General features: G+C 39.4%; 1 protein-coding gene across 2 annotated transcripts in view; it reads left to right on the top strand.

Annotated features, from left to right (window-relative positions):
• The first annotated feature begins 3614 nt into the window (after positions 1-3614).
• slc30a7 (solute carrier family 30 member 7) overlaps positions 3615-16239 on the top strand; it is a 45985-nt gene continuing 33360 nt past the window's right edge. The window contains exons 1-3 of one of the 2 annotated variants that reach the window (XM_067230566.1): positions 3615-3738; positions 4268-4369; positions 14273-14386. In XM_067230566.1, coding sequence (XP_067086667.1) covers positions 3659-3738; positions 4268-4369; positions 14273-14386 — 296 coding nt within the window. In that variant the 5' untranslated portion in view covers positions 3615-3658. Of the gene's footprint in view, positions 3739-4036; positions 4162-4267; positions 4370-14272; positions 14387-16239 lie in introns of those variants that run through there. The other variant, XM_067230567.1, reaches the window with a different exon arrangement.

Genomic DNA, 16239 nt, shown 5'->3' with positions numbered 1-16239 from the left:
CTCCATCTTAAAAACTGAAAGCTAGAAATGTTTACCATGGTTGCTACGTTACGAGAAACAAGAAAACACTGCCATTGGCCATCGCTAGCAAAAATCGCTCCTCATTTGCATAAAGTTGAGAAAATCTCAACTCGATCGCGTCGCGTCGCTACCCACAATGCACCACGCAAGCGATTCGCCTGGCTCCATTGAAAATGAATGGAAAACATGTTATCGCTCGCATCGCGTCGCTGCAGTGTCAACGCACCGTAAGACGAGGGAACCTAGGCTTGTAAAAATCGCCTCGGTTCGTCAAACTACAAATACGCTAGGAAGGCAGTGCACGTTTACGCGTAGGGGAGTGGGATTCTGCGGGGGAGTGAGAATTCGGTCCAACAACGGCGTGCACGTGCAGTAACACGACTCAGCAGCACACTATACTAACAGTAATTTTGACAAAACTCTTTGTCCTGTGTTTTATTATGATCATAATCATGAACAATTAATTAAAGTAAAAATCACAAAATCAGTCAATGATCATACAAATTCAAATTTTCATTCAAATTTTCATATTGATGATGCATTCACTTCATAAATTATGTAAGTAAGTAAGTAAGTAAGACTTTATTTATATAGCACATTTCATACAAGAATTGTAGCTCAAGGTGCTTTACATAAAATCTATAAAAACAATAATACAAAGATAAAAGTAATAATTAAAATAGCAAATCTATAAAAACAATAATAATAACTAATAAAAGTAGTAAAACCCTTCTGAGACAAAATTACTTCAATGCTTTGGTAAAAAGGTAGGTTTTAACCCTCGTGCTGCCTTCGGGTCACATGACCCAAAGGTTCATAACGAACCATCGTTGTGTTTACCCAATTTTACCCAATACAAAAACAAATAAAATTATTTTCTTTTAACCTTTGCAATGTGGGGGGTCTGAGACAGCCCAACGGTTAAAAGAAAATGCTTCACTTTGTTTTTGTATGTGGTAAAGTTGTCGCAATACGACGGTGGGTCACAATGACTGATGGGTCAGAATGACCCGAAGATAACACAAGGGTTAAGCTGTCTTTTAAAAATGTCTAGGGTGTTTGCTTCCCTAATATTTATGGGTAATTTGTTCCATAGTTTTGGGGTGTAATTGACAAAGGCCGAATCACCAATCTTCTTATGAATGCTTCTGGTGACCTCTAATAGGCCTGCATTTGATGATCGCAGTGTTCTAGCTGGTGTGTAGTTTATAAGGGAGATAGCAATGTAGCTAGGTCCTTGTCCGTGTAGAGCTTTGTATGTGAGGAAAAGATTCTGAAGGTAACAGGGAGCCAGTGTAAAGTAGCTAGGACATGACTAATGTGTTCTCTCCTTTTAGTTTTGGTTAATAATCTAGCTGCAGAATTTTGAATGAGCTGTAGTCTTTCAGTGGTTTTCTTGGGAAGACCAGTGAAAAGTGTGTTACAGTAGTCCAGCCGGCTGGATATAAAAGCATGAATTAACTTCTCTGCATCATTTTGGTTTATGAATGGTCGTACCTTTGCTATATTCCTCAGGTGAAAGAAAGCTGTTTTGGTCACTTTATTAATGTGAGAGTTGAAATTCGCTCTGGATAAGAGCGTCTGCTAAATGACTAAATGTAAATTCAAATCTGAGTCCAGGATTATATCGAGACTCGTCACCTCTGGTTTAAAACAGGGGGTTAAGCCTCCTAGATTCTTAGTAAGCATCTCTCTTTTGGATTTGGGGCCACATAATAGGACTTCGGTTTTGTCTTCATTTAATTTAATAAAGTTATCATTCATCCATTTGTTTATTGCCAACAGGCAGTTGGTAATGAAATTGATGGCCGTTGCATCATTGGGTTTAGTGGATATATATAGTTGTGTGTCATCCGCATAGCTATGGAAATCTATGTTATGTTCTCTGATTATGTTGCCGAGTGGTAACATATAAAGAGAAAAAAGTAATGGACCTAAGCAGCTTACTTGAGCAACCCCGTAGCAGTTCTCATGTTTTTTGGACCTATGGTCTCCTAAACTAACATAAAACTTCCTTCCTGTAATATATGATTTCATCCAGTTCAATACACTATCCATGAACCCAATAAGATTTTCCAGTATATTGATTAGGATGTCATGATCAATGGTATCAAATGCTGCACTGAGATCTAACAGGATAAGGATAGAGACTTTATTTGCATCAGAGTTTAGTCTGAGGTCGCTAATTATTTTGGTGAGAGCAGTTTCAGTACTGTGATATTTCCTGAAATCTGACTGCGAGACTTACAGGATGTTATTTTCTTCAAGAAAATAATTTAATTGGACTAAAACTATCTTTTCCAGTACTTTACTAATAAATGGAAGGTTTGATATTGGTCTGTAATTTGCAAGTAGACTGTTATCCAATTTGAGTTTCTTTAATAGGGGCTTTACAACAGCTGTTTTGAAGGCATCTGGGAAGACGCCAGTTCTAAGGGATGTGTTTATAATCTCTAGCACCGGACCTGAGACACTATCAAACACTCGCTTAAAGAATGTTGTGGGTATAGGATCAATATCTGAGGTTGTGGAGTTAGATTCGCTGACAGTTTTGGAAAGTTCACTAAGTGTGATACAGGTAAATGTGCTCATGGTTATGTTGCAGAATCTACTGATGTCAGTTTTGATTCCACTATTAATAATACTAGCTCTGATCAGTTATTTTGTTCTTGAGGCTTTGCTTTCCCCGACACAAAAGTAGATAAACTGCTTTTCTAAGTAAAAAGTATCGGTATCGGTATTGGCAATACTGGCCCTGTATTTACTTGGTATCGGATCGATACCACATTTTGCAGTATCGCACATCCCTATTGAGGCTGCAGAGTGAGATAGAGGATCCCTCTGGATCAAAGAGAGCTTGATCGATTGGTTGAGCCTGCCTGTTGTGTAATACTGTTCATTCACCAATCAGAGGCTTTAACCCGCCCCCTGACTTTTGAGGGGGGACGACAAATTTATTTTGCTGCAACAAGTTACACCGTGGATAAATGAAAGTATAAATAAATAAATGTGAACACATGAAAATGTAAATCTATATATAAACACAAATACATGTAACATTTATAGATTTTAATTTGTAATTTATACATTTTGTATGTCAATTAGGCATTAAATTATATAATTAGTCATTTATTTAAGCTTTGTATTATATAATTATTTATTCAAGTATTTAACCATTCAATTATTTAATTAATTATTTATTTAGTTTTGCCCCCTATAATCCTCCATAGTGACAGACCATGAGAAATGCACACACAAAATCTAAAGTATTTTAGGAAATTACAAAGAATATATTTACGAATAGACATATATTTGTACAAATCATAAGCACATTTATGTAAATGCAAATTTACAAGTCACAATTAAGAGTTTTGATTTTGTGGATCGCAAAACACATTCGTAAATCGTGGAACATTTGTGAATCATGGTACTTGTATTTACGAATAATTTTGAGACATCTCTCTCTCTCCATAGGCTAGGTACTACATATTTTGGGGTAAACTGTCCCTTTAATACAGCTTTAGTTTTCACTCCAGCCCAGTAGGTTGCAGTAACACACATTTCTTTGGTTGCCAACTGCCCTTAAAAATAACGGAAGGAGAAGAAGTTGCAGTAGCGAGTCAACAGACTAATCAAAATGTTACCCTTATCTATTAAAGACGACGAGTACAAACCTGATAAATTCAATCTCCTTGCAAAGATTTCTGGATGGTTTAGGTAACGTTGGCTAAATGTTTTGACCAAGCTTTATCTTGATTATTTGATAGCCAGCATAATGCTAATATATACACGCTTTTCTTGATTCAGTACTTGGCTACAACTAGCCGAGATCCGATGCAACAGCTGGTTTGCTAGTTGATAAGGTACTTTAAGTGGACATGCAAAACTATTTTAGTGACCTAACCCGAATTGTATTTTGTCAGTATGACTTATGACTGCAACGTTTGCAAGTCTGCCAGTTCATGTGAAGCGTAACGCGTCCAGAACGTACATTACAATGACATTTGGAACAGTACCGTAACGCGTGCCTTTAATGCTTGTTGGCACTAACTACTAGCTAGTTCCGGGGTCTACCTAGTCCGAGAAACATAATGGTCTAAACCACACACCAAGATATTTTCCAGAACAGGTCAAGTGATCGTAAGCAAACGCTTTGCTGTACTGTGCTAGTTTGCAATTTTTTAGCGACGCTCTTTAACATCAAACAACACATCAAGTTAATGCAAATCCTCTTGTTATCTTTCAGATCCATCCTCTCGGATAAAACGTCACGAAATCTCTTTTTCTTTCTGTGTCTGAATCTGTCATTTGCTTTCGTGGAATTATTGTTCGGCATATGGAGTAACAGGTAAGTTCATTTAAAGGGTGAGAACCTTAAAACACACAGCCAATATGAAAATGTGCCACGTGTAACTTATCTTTGATGACGATGCTCAGTTGGTTGCACAGGATAGGCATAGTCTTTACTCAATGTAGGCCTAATTTGTGTACGCAAGGCCATATCCACGGAGTCGACATAGCAAATAATTGCATTTGAAAGCTAATTTCTTGGCATTCTGGAGAAAGAAAAAAAATCACTAACAGATGGTATGAACTTAAAAAGTACGTTATTGGGAGCAAAGCTGCAAAGCTATGGAGGACCAAACCTGCCATATTTAGAAATGAATAAATAAATAAATGTCCAAATACATAAATAAAATGAATACATACATCAATTTAATCCTAATTAATGTAAAGAATACATTGAGTGAGGACATTTTAAACAGATTATAGATAATTGGTTCACTGTAACATTAATATTTTTATATTCATATATATTTCTGCATTTATTCATTCATTCATTTATGTATTTCTTCATCTCAATATGTTAATGAGATGTGTCAATAAAAAGTTGGTAGGCGGCATTTGACACACTATTGGCACATCGTTTTCAACGCGTTGTCAGGGTTTTTCCTGGGTCAAAATGGGTCTTCTGTGCAAAAAAAAAAGAAAAAAAAAAAAGACAAATATATATATATTTTTTTCTTTTTTCTAATCAATGTATTTATTCCCAGGTTTTTTGCATCTCTCCCCCCCCCCCTCCCCCCGCCGAAACTAAACCTATATTTCGGAACAGGTTAATGTAATAGTCTAATAGCTAATGTAATATTGCACATATTTTCGTCCTATTTCCCCTAAAGCAATGAAGTTAGGCTACTTAAAGACACCTTACACTCATAAAGTATGTTCTAAATGGCATAAATGCTGCCAATTAATAATTGACGTAATAACTTATTGTAAATGGTCAGTAGCCTAGCCTATCGATTAAGGTAGGCCACTCTGAAGCATGTGCACTGCCTGCTTCATTTGATCTTGATAGTCTAAGCATTCTGTTGCAAATATTAACAATAAACCCACTTTTTATTAATTAAAACTACTTCAGCATAATAATGCACCTAACATACAAACCTGAGCAAGGGCAGCAATTGCTATCGAATCAACAGACATGTGCAATTTAGCTAGCAGGGGAAGAATACAAACAACGAAAATCACCAGTTAACTTGATTTAAATTTGCAAGAACTGTAGACTTGTACAATAACAGGCTTAAATGAACTGACAACATAAGTTATACGACTTACAGTTCTCAAGGACGCACACACGCAATCTCAACTGCGGTGTGAAGCGCGTGTCCGTGCAATTCACCGACATGCACTCTTAACAATCACTGCTGATAGACGGCCTAAAATTTTGTACAGCCTGATTTCTGATACCGTGGCGGCAGAAATTTAGCCATAGAGGAAACACTGCACTATATATTATCATTCCAGGTTAAAAATACCAATGGAGGCTGCATTTGAAATCGTAAATCAAACTTTTGTCAGCATTTTGAGTGGAAATTTCATTTGCATTTGTACAGGTGTATTCGTGCACGTCGGGCTGGCCCTCGCAGCGGAACGTCAGTTTAGTGGCCACTCTGTCCATTCGCGCACCTCACAGTTGCGTATTGATCAGACAAGAAGACACACTTATCAACTCAATTACTATTGATCAAAACAGAACGAGGGTTTGGCTGTAGCCTACTTGAAACATACTATTGAGAACATATTCGCTGACATGCATTGCACGCGTGATGAACACAGCTTGTTTTTTTTGTATCACAGACTTTTTTTTGAGTTTGGCGCTCGGGCTTTGTCATTGGCGCTCGGGAAAACGGCTTTGGCGCGTGCCAACATTTTCTCTATGCAGCGAAAACCCTGGTTGTATTCAATTATGTTAACCTTACTAATCCATCCTTGCTGTCATGGACGACATCAATACAGCAATTTCCATTAATCTTCACAGAACAGTAGGGGCACGTGCTGTGCCCCTACTGTTCTGTGTAGAGGCTATAATGGCAAATATAGGACTGAAATGGACACAGTTACGCCTGGGACACACAGGCTGCGAAGCTCCGCGATTGGCTCGCACTCTGCAGCGATCGTTTTGGCAGCTGGTCGAATGTTTCAGTGAGACGCTTGTGTATTCGGCTGCAGGATGATAAAATTCACCATATTATATGATGTATTTGGATAAACTAACATGTTATTTGTGGGCTATAGCTTATCACCTAACACCCAACTTCACTACGCTGGTAACAAACGGCAACCATGTGTTTACCCCGATAAAAACGATATCTGATCAATTCTCAAAATTTGAACATTTTTTTATAAAAAATCCTGATTCTTGATTGCGTTGATTGTCAAACCAGGAGACGATCTTTAATAGCTCCCAATCAAGCAGAAGAGACACTGAAACCCATAGGCAGGACCAAACGTAATACGCAGATTTTTCAAATTTTCTGCGGTTATTCAGACTGAAAATCTGCAGAATTCCGCTAGCCTCCCTGTTCTTATGTCGGAGCAATCGAAGATCACTAAGTAAGTCCCCATGTCTTCCCAGAGTGTTTTCCCGCTCCCCTCTTCTAAGTTGGCCTAGAGTCGGTAAACCCTATCACTTTTGATACATCACCTCAGCCCCCTTAAGAGCAGGTTCATCTACTCTTTGACCACACCAGCTGTAAACAATCAAAACCCTTTCCTTTTTAGGACAGGTTCATACTGTTGATGAGCTCAACAGTTATGTGCACAATAACAGCTAATTCCTACTCAAAACACACACTCTTTCCCATCCTTCGACTGCCAAACCAGCTCCCCACTTGACTTCTCCCCTGTTCTGGTTTGAGCCTGTTCAACATTCAAATCTTACTGCGTAGGTTCTCCTCAGCCATTTTAGGCCACCCTGCCCAATAATCGATTTCCCACAACATCATCTTATTGGGTGTGCTTGTCTTTGGCAAGGGTAGAACCTATATTCTCTGTCATATATTTGTTAAAAGTATGTATTTATTTGTGCTGTCAAACAATTAAAATATTTAATCGCATTAATGTCATAGTTAACTTGCGATTAATCACAAATTTGTATCTATTCTAAATGTCCTTTGATTTCTTTTTGTCCCATAATTTTTTTTTCTCATTTTAATGCTCTTATCAACATGGAAAAGTGGATCGGATTGCTTAGTGCAAAAGTTTTTTTTAAATTGAAAACAACATTGCAATCGCCTGGCTTTGAACGAGGGGGCGGAGAATTCGCATCAGATGTGTGCTCGGCCATCAAGTGGTATTTCAGACTGGACGTGCTGCGATGATAGCTCAGTTCAGAACGACAAAACACACAGGTCACTTTGGTCTTGTCAATGGAACCATTTGGCAACTTTTTAAAAGTCAACTTTCCATTTAGAATCTTATTGGCATCCATTTCGGCGTCTCGCGCTCACCATCCACTCAAAACGTATCATTAGCCTACTACTCTTTAGCCGGCTCGCAAGCCCAAACAAGTGTGTGCGGTGTGCCTGTTGTTTTGTTTCCGGTCTAGTTAGATCCGGTGTGGTGTTGTAGTTTCTCTAACATCAACATCATGTGAAACGGCAACAGCATGTGAAAAAAACGACAAAGTTTGCTAGGCCAAAAAGAAAGTTGATCTCGCGATAAAAAAATTGATGCTGTTAAAATGGGTTTGTGTTAACGCCGTTAATGCATTTAACTGACGGTACTAGTATTTATTTATAATTTTCCCACCCCTAAAAAAAATTATTGCACAGCATAGGGCAATTTCGATGTCAAAATGTTTGTCTCGGTCCTGATTGCGTTGCTTGTGAACGTTCCATTTGACGGTTTAGGCATAATTTCTAAAGCCTATTAAAGAAACCCAAATTGGATAACAGTATACTAAGTATAAGTATTGGAAAAAATTGTATTAGTCCAATTAAATTCATTTCTTGAAGAAAATAACATCTTGGAAGTGTCTGTCAGGTTTCAGAAAATATCTCCGTACTGAAACTACTCTCACCAAAATAATTAGCAACCTCAGTCTAAACTCGAATCAGAATCGTGTTTAATCGCCAAGTAAGTGCGCCTGCTTCGTTTTCCTCAATATTACAGTCCAGTCAGGTGTGCAGGATGAGAGTGCAACGGGCATATCAGCTGCAGAGTTCAGTCTATTTCTGTGCTTTGTCTTTATTTTTGTCAGACTGGAAAATCCAACTTCACATTTGTATGTGGTGGTGAAAGGCAAAAGCAGCAAAATGCTTGCTTTACTTAGCACTGGATATTCAGATGCGATGCTCAGCCAGAATGACGATAACTTCATGACTTTGTGTCGTGTTTTCAATGTACTGTCACTGGTCAGCTGTAGTAGCTCAGTCTCCTCAGATGGAGTTGTCAGCTCAAGGAGTGACAGTGGGCTTTCAAAATCAAAGGGGTTTTTGATCAATTTCTTGTCCCTCAAAGTACCATCAAACCTCTCTTCTGGAAAGTAGCGATTAAAGTTGTCTTTAAGCGCTGTCAGATGTAGTTGAATAAGGCCAGTCATCCGCTTGATACTGGTGTCACTCAACCCATTTTCTTCTATGTGCTGTAACATAGTTGGAAACATGTAGTAGCTGGGTTGGGGCCTGCTGAGTCGCGCATGCCACAACTTCAGCGACTTTTGGAAAGCAAGCACCTGTTCCCAGTTTCTGAAAACATCATCATGCTGTCCTTGCAATTTCAAATTCAGTTCATTTAGTGAGGAAAATATATCTGCAAGGTATGATGGGGTAAAAATCCACTCATCAGTAAACAAATCAGCAAGAGGAGATCGCTTCTCAAGGAGGAAAGCGTGTGTATTTCATTCCTGAGTTCATACACTCACAGCACTCTACCTTTTAGACAGCCAGCGTACATCTGTATAGAACAGTGTGTGTGTGTTCCGCTCCCATGTCCGAACACATTGCATCAAAAAGCCGGTTGTTGAGTGCGCTACTTTTAATCAAGTTTACAACTTTCACCACTTCTTTTAATATACTGTCAAGTTCTGGAGGCATTCCTTTTGCTGCTAATGCCTCTCTGTGGATGAAGCAGTGATTCCAGATTTCTTGCCCAGCTGCCTCCTGGATTCGTTTCACAACTCTGCTGTTTTTCCCCATCATGTTAGTGGCTCCATCACTCGTTATTCCCTTACAATTAGTCCAGTCAAGCCCGCACTTGCTAACTACATAGTCATTCAGTTGAGCAAATATTTGTTCACCTGTGGTAGTAGTAGGGAAAGTCAAGCAACACAACATGTCTTCCAAAAACTCATTTCCCCAGGCGTATCTCACATAAACAAGCAACGTTGCACTGTCTGAAACATCTGTACTTTCATCCAATTGGATGGAGAAATCGCCCGCTGATTTGAATCTAGATATAAGTTGCTCTTCAAGGTTGTCTGAAACATCAGTAATTCTTCTAGAAACAGTGTTGTCAATGAGGGGGGTCGATTTTAATTTATTAGCTGTCTTTTTGTCTATCATTGCGCTTACCATGTCTATAGCTGAAGGCAGGATTAATTTCTCCGCAACAGTGTGGGGCATTTTCTCTTTGGCTACACGGTACGAAACCATAAAAGAGGCTAACTGTGCTTTCTCATTCAATGTTAGGTTTTTATGAAGAACCTTAGCAGAAGACTTCATTTCTTCTGCTTTCCTTTGAAAGAAGTCAAGTGGCTTTCCTGCCAGCTCGCTGTGACGAGTATCTAAATGTCTTTTTAATTTGGATGGCCTCAGACTCTCGTTTGCAAGTTTCTCCCCACATAACACACACACACAGGCCTTGCATCCTGGTTGGCATTGGAGCAATTAACAAACCCATATTTCAAAAAAATAGTCCTTGTATCCTCTCATCACTAATTTTCTTTTCTTTTCAGCTGGTTCATCTCTTGACACTCACAGGAGTTTTTCTCAAGGTGTTTGGCATCAGCGGGTACAATACAATCGGGATGGCTAGTCTCGCTGGCGGGAGCTTGCCTAGCAGCAGTGCTAGCAATAAGTGGTTCTGATTCAAGACCTCTTTTTCTGACAACAAAACGATCCATGTTGATGTTTTAACTAGCCATGTGAAACTAAAGTAAAATGAAAAGTTGGAAATAAATGGCAAAAAAAATACTTCTAACGACTATAGCGGCAGTGGCACATGCTACTCAGATCAACACATTCTCAACGTACAGCGGTTATTTTGTCTGACGTAGGCTCTGGCTTGACCTACACATAGTGCTCAGTATAGTATAACGCCCCATGTGGCTGTGGAGATGGACTGTCAATCTCTTAAACGTTCACAATTCCTTTTATTCAAACCTTGGTTTGCGAACACACCGTAAGAGCTGCAGATACAAATACATTAACATTAGTGACTCTTACATGATGTGCTTCAATTACCTCGCTAGCAACAAACACGACATCATTACTGACGATTATCAGTACTGTAGCATTAGCAATCACCATTGGCGCATAGCAAATTACAAACATGAAATATGAACAACTTAAACTTAGACATATTAATCAAACAAACCTTGTTCCCTCATCAACCAGTTGCTAAATATCCTTATATTTTGTATTGCTAATTAATTATCTTCATCTTATCTCCGTATTTATTCAACTTAAATATTCTGTGAACTACACGTGAGTGTGCTATCCTTCCAAACTTCTTCTTCTGCATGGTACGTCCGATCACAGCACCTAGCAGCAGCTTGTTGCGCAATCATTTCAAAATAAAAGTAAATACCATATAAACGGGAAAAAAACAGGAAACAAAGCAATAGTAGAAAATGGTTGTGAAGTCATTTACAAAAACCTATGACAAAATAATGATAAAACATATTTTCAGACTTTGAAAAACACTGGTCTATTTGATGCAGAATCAAATAACAACAGCGTTCATGTTACTTTTTAGTAACGGAAAGTGGAAGACGTCGTCATCTTATGATTCAGGCATCTACGCTAAGTAGGCCTACGCTAGCTCTAGCTCTACCAATCACAAAATGCAGATGTCTGTTTTAGGGCTGCAACAAATGATTATTTTGATAATCGACTAATCTAACGATTATTAGAACGATTAGTTGACTAATCATCAATTTTTTCACTGATTAATCAGTAGGCTTTGAATGATTATTCAGCTTTGCAATTTGTTAAAACATTGATTTATACTTATTCCAACTAATAAATAAAACCAGGAAATCACTTTAGCTTTTGAACAAAAATATTTGTATTGCACTTTGAACCAACTGAACAGGCCAATCTCTTTTTGTCCAATTACTCAGTTTTTCCTTGAACATAACCCTGTTCTCTTACAAATGAAGCTCTTAATGCTGCTGCCTAATTTAAGAGATTTGTTTACATTCCTAGCTTTATGTCTGTAATGCATGTATAACTGCTGTCTGTGGACATGTTGCTACGGTGTGTTAGTATGCTTGAAGTACTGCGTAATGCGTTTTTATCAGCTGGTGTCACTAACTGGCCATCTTGCTTAGTTCCAGCTGGAGCACACTCACTTCTCACCGTTCTCACCATCTCCTCTCGTGCCGAGATGTTTCCTTTTTAAATGTTCCAGCATGCACGTTGTGCTCCCATGGAAAGCAAGTTCTGCCTTGCATGCATTACAGATGACAGTATTTTTAGTGGAGCGACTTGTTCTGCTCCGTTTGCACGCTGAGATTTTAGCTCTGTTTTCTTCTATTGGATAGCATACGGGAGGGCTGCATTAGTTTAGCGCTACAGCACCGCACTGGTCAAATCACGTTATTGCAGGCACTTAAAATAGGTCCTATGAGATCAAACGATTTGTCGACAACAGAAATATTTGTCGACAATTTTTTATTGTTGACGTTGTCGATAATGTTGACTAATCGTTGCAGCCCTAGTCTGTTTACTGTATTTGTAACTTGTTGTTCCTTGAAAGGAGGAAAAAAATGTATGTGGTTGTTTATTTAGGTATGCTAAATAGTTAAATCATACGTGCTGTGACTTCAAAATAAGTGGCAGACATGCGCAGTTTCCAAAAACCGCAAGAAAGCCGAGTAAGGTGTTCACATGCATCAAAGAATCGAAAAATTGGGCAAAAATCCAGGTGTCTATCGGGTTATGAATACACCGATTAAGACCTTAACCCGACTTTGGAAATCAGATAAAGATGTTCACATGATCGGTTTAATAATTTCATTATTGCCATTATCGGGTTATGATCGGCATATTGGTGTGCATCTAAACGCACTCACTGATTCTACCAACAGGCCATTGCCACTTAAACGTTACTCCAGCAACCCCCCAAATTGTTTTTTGCCAGGGGCATTATGTTAACTATAGGCAATGCTATGTTTGCGAAATTTATGATGGGAGTGTCTTTTTTAATTGGCTGTTCTGTCTGAGCCACCTTGACATGTAGCCCTACTATGCTATTTAGCTAACCAGAATGACACCCCCAAATAACTGTAGCTTAACATATTTGTTGTTTTGGAACTCGGATTTACTAATATGCTTGCTTGTCATGCTCTTTATGATACTGTGTGTAAAATGTGAAATATGTAGCCTGTCAGGCCGACAGGCTACATATTTCACCATCCTACCAGCTGGCTAGCCAGCTAGCTTATTCACTAACCAGACGTTTTTTGTACTCGCCGTGGTCTTGGTGTCTGTCACTTAGGTGGTTGGTGATCAGGGCTCTCAAGTCTCACGCATTTACTGTGAGACGCATTTCAACCATTTCTCACGCTGATAACATTACGCAAGTTACAGTTATACACAATGATTTATTGAAATAAATGGAAATATAATGAACAGTAATGGAGATTGCTATTGGTTTAGTAAGATTTGGATAGCCTTAGCATTTGAACAACGGGGACAAACAATGGGGAAAAAAAAGAGCGGGGAGAGAATCAGGCCTTGTCTGAATAACTGGAATCTCGTGGTGAACTAATGAGTCAGTTCACATGTAGTCTAATCAAGCACACAGTGTAAATTCATGCCAATTTGTCACAAGTGAGAAATTCACATTTACTTTGTCGGTGTGTTGAAGCGGGTCCATAGTTAAACATGTTTGTGTCGTGAGATCGAAAGTTATTTAGTCAAATATTTCTTTTAACCCTTGTGTTATCTTCGGGTCATTCTGACCCATCAGTCATTGTGACCCACCATAGTATTTCGACAACTTTACCGCATACAAAACGCATACAAAACATTTTCTTTTAACCGTCGGGCTGTCTCAGACCCCCCATATTGCGAAGGTTAAAAGAAAATGCTTTTTATTTGTTTTTGTATTGGGTAAAATTGGGTAAACACAACAATGGTTTGTTGTGAACCTTTGGGTCATGTGACCCGAAGGCAGCACAAGGGTTAATCCAGCAGTGAGGTACTTCCTGTGTCTAGAAATTCTTGAGCAGTGTTCAGCTTGGCTAGTGTACAGACACTAGCCAAATTAATCCATGGAGAGAAGTGTAGGCGACCGTTTGTCGCTAGTGTTTATAATCCAGAGAAAGGGGGAGGGTTGATGCAGGTAATACTGTTAATTGGTAATTTCTTGGTTTGGGTGTGTCCAAGGTAGGTTGCCACCTGTCCCGGTTTTCCCGGGTTAGGGTTAGGATTGTTCTCTTTTTTTCAAGGACTGTCCTGTTCTTTTAAAATGATTTTCCTGGAAATTAATTGTCCATTATTTTTGGTGACTATGTATATCTCAATTTGAATTTCATAGTTTTAAATAAAACTTTAATTTGTAATTTCCTTGTACTGCTATTCTATTTTCTTCCTGGCTATGTTCCAATTTTGTGCCTGTAAACCTGTCAGATTTTTGTCTAGTGACAGCAATTGCACTTGAAAGCAGGTGGATGTTAACTTCTGTTTTCATTGTCTAATTTGTTCTTTTCTTCCTTTCTTTCTTGTTTGGCTCTCAGTTTAGGTTTGATATCAGATTCCTTTCACATGTTCTTTGACTGCACAGCACTCTTAGCGGGACTTGCAGCTTCAGTCATATCCAGGTGGAGGTCCAATGACTCCTTCTCATATGGGTAAATATATTTAGTTTTAGTCCATTGCCTATTGACTATGGTGTTTGTATAAGTATAATTTTAATGGTAGGTTTATTTGAACAGTGAGAGACAGAATAACAACAACAAAATCCAGAAAAACGCATGTCAAAATAGTTATAAATTGATTTGCATTTTACTGAGTGAAATAAGTATTTGACCCCTTCTCAATCAGAAAGATTTCTGGCTCCCAGGTGTCTTTTATACAGGAAACAAACTGAGATTAGGAGCACTCCCTTTAAGAGTGTGCTCCTAATCTCAGGTCATTACCTGTATAAAAGGCACTTGTCCACAGAAGTAATCAGATTCCAAACTCTCCACCATGGCCAAGACCAAAGAGCTGTCCAAGGATGTCAGGGACAAGATTGTAGACCTACACAAGGCTGGAATGGGCAACAAGTCCATCGCCAAGCAACTTGGTGAGAAGGTGACAACAGTTGGGGCTGTTATTCGCAAATGGAAGAAACTCAAAAGAACTGTCAATCTCCCTCGGTCTGGGGCTCCATGCAAGATCTCACCTCATGGAGTTGCAATGATCATGAGAATGGTGAGGAATCAGCCCAGAACTACACGGGGGGATTTTGTCAATGATCTCAAGGCAGCTGGGACCATGGTCACCAACAAAACAATTGGTAACACACTACGCTGTGAAGGACTGAAATCCTGCAGCTCCCACAAGGTCCTCTTGCTCAAGAAAGCACATTTACGGCAACTTATATTTTATTTTATTGTATATTTAATTCTATTCTAATCCCACTTAGTACTGCTAGTTTATGTACCCTTAGTATAGATAGTCCACATATTTAAATTGTAGGTATGTTTATTGTATGCACCTTCCTGCCAAAGCAAATTCCTTGTCTGTGCAAACTTTCATGGCGAATAAATCCCATTCTGATTCTGGGGTACAGGCCCGTCTGAAGTTTGCCAATGAACATCTGAATGATTCGGAGGAGAACTGGGTAAATGTGTTGTGGTCAGTTGAGAACAAAATCGAGCTCTTTGGCATCAACTCGCCGTGTTTGGAGGAGGAGGAATGCTGCCTATAGAAGACCATCCCCATCGTCAAACACGGAGGTGGAAATCTTATGCTTTGGGGGTGTTTTACTGCTAAGGGGACAGGACAACTTCACCGCATCAAAGGGATGATGGATGGGGCCATGTACCGTCAAATCTTGGGTGAGAACCTCCTTCCCTCAGCCAGGGCATTGAAATTGGGTTGTGGGTGGGTATTCCAGCATAACAATGACCCAAAACACATGGCCAAGGCAACAAAGGAGTGGCTCAAGAAGAAACACATTAAGGTCCTGGAGACCACCGCCAAGCAGCTTGGGAAGGTGACAACAGCTGAAGCGATTATTTGCAAATGGAAGAAACATAAAAGAACTGTCAATCTCCTTCGGTCTGGGGCTCCATGCAAGATCTCACCTTGTGGAGTTGCAATGATCATGAGAACTGTGAGGAATCAGCCCTCAAGGCAGCTGGGATCATGGTCACCAATAAAACAATTGGTAACACACTACGCCGTGAAGGACTGAAATCCTGCAGCGCCCGCAACTTCCCCCTGCTCAAGAAAGCACATGTACTGGCCCTTCTGAAGTTTGCCAATGAACATCTGAATGATTCAGAGGAGAACTGGGTGAAAGTGTTGTGGTCAGATGAGACCAAAATCGAGCTCTTTGGCATCAACTCAGTTATCGTACTCGGCGACTTTAACAAGGATAATCTTAGCCACAAACTCCCCAAAAACAGACAATTCATCAAATGCCCCACCAGAGAAGGGAACACTGCATCACTGCAACACTACGGTCAGTAATGCCTACCACGCCGTCCCTCGA

This window comes from Osmerus mordax, chromosome 27 (assembly GCF_038355195.1).
Source record: "Osmerus mordax isolate fOsmMor3 chromosome 27, fOsmMor3.pri, whole genome shotgun sequence".
NCBI classification, from domain to species: Eukaryota; Metazoa; Chordata; class Actinopteri; order Osmeriformes; family Osmeridae; genus Osmerus; species Osmerus mordax.
This window is presented reverse-complemented; position numbering and strand designations above follow the sequence as displayed.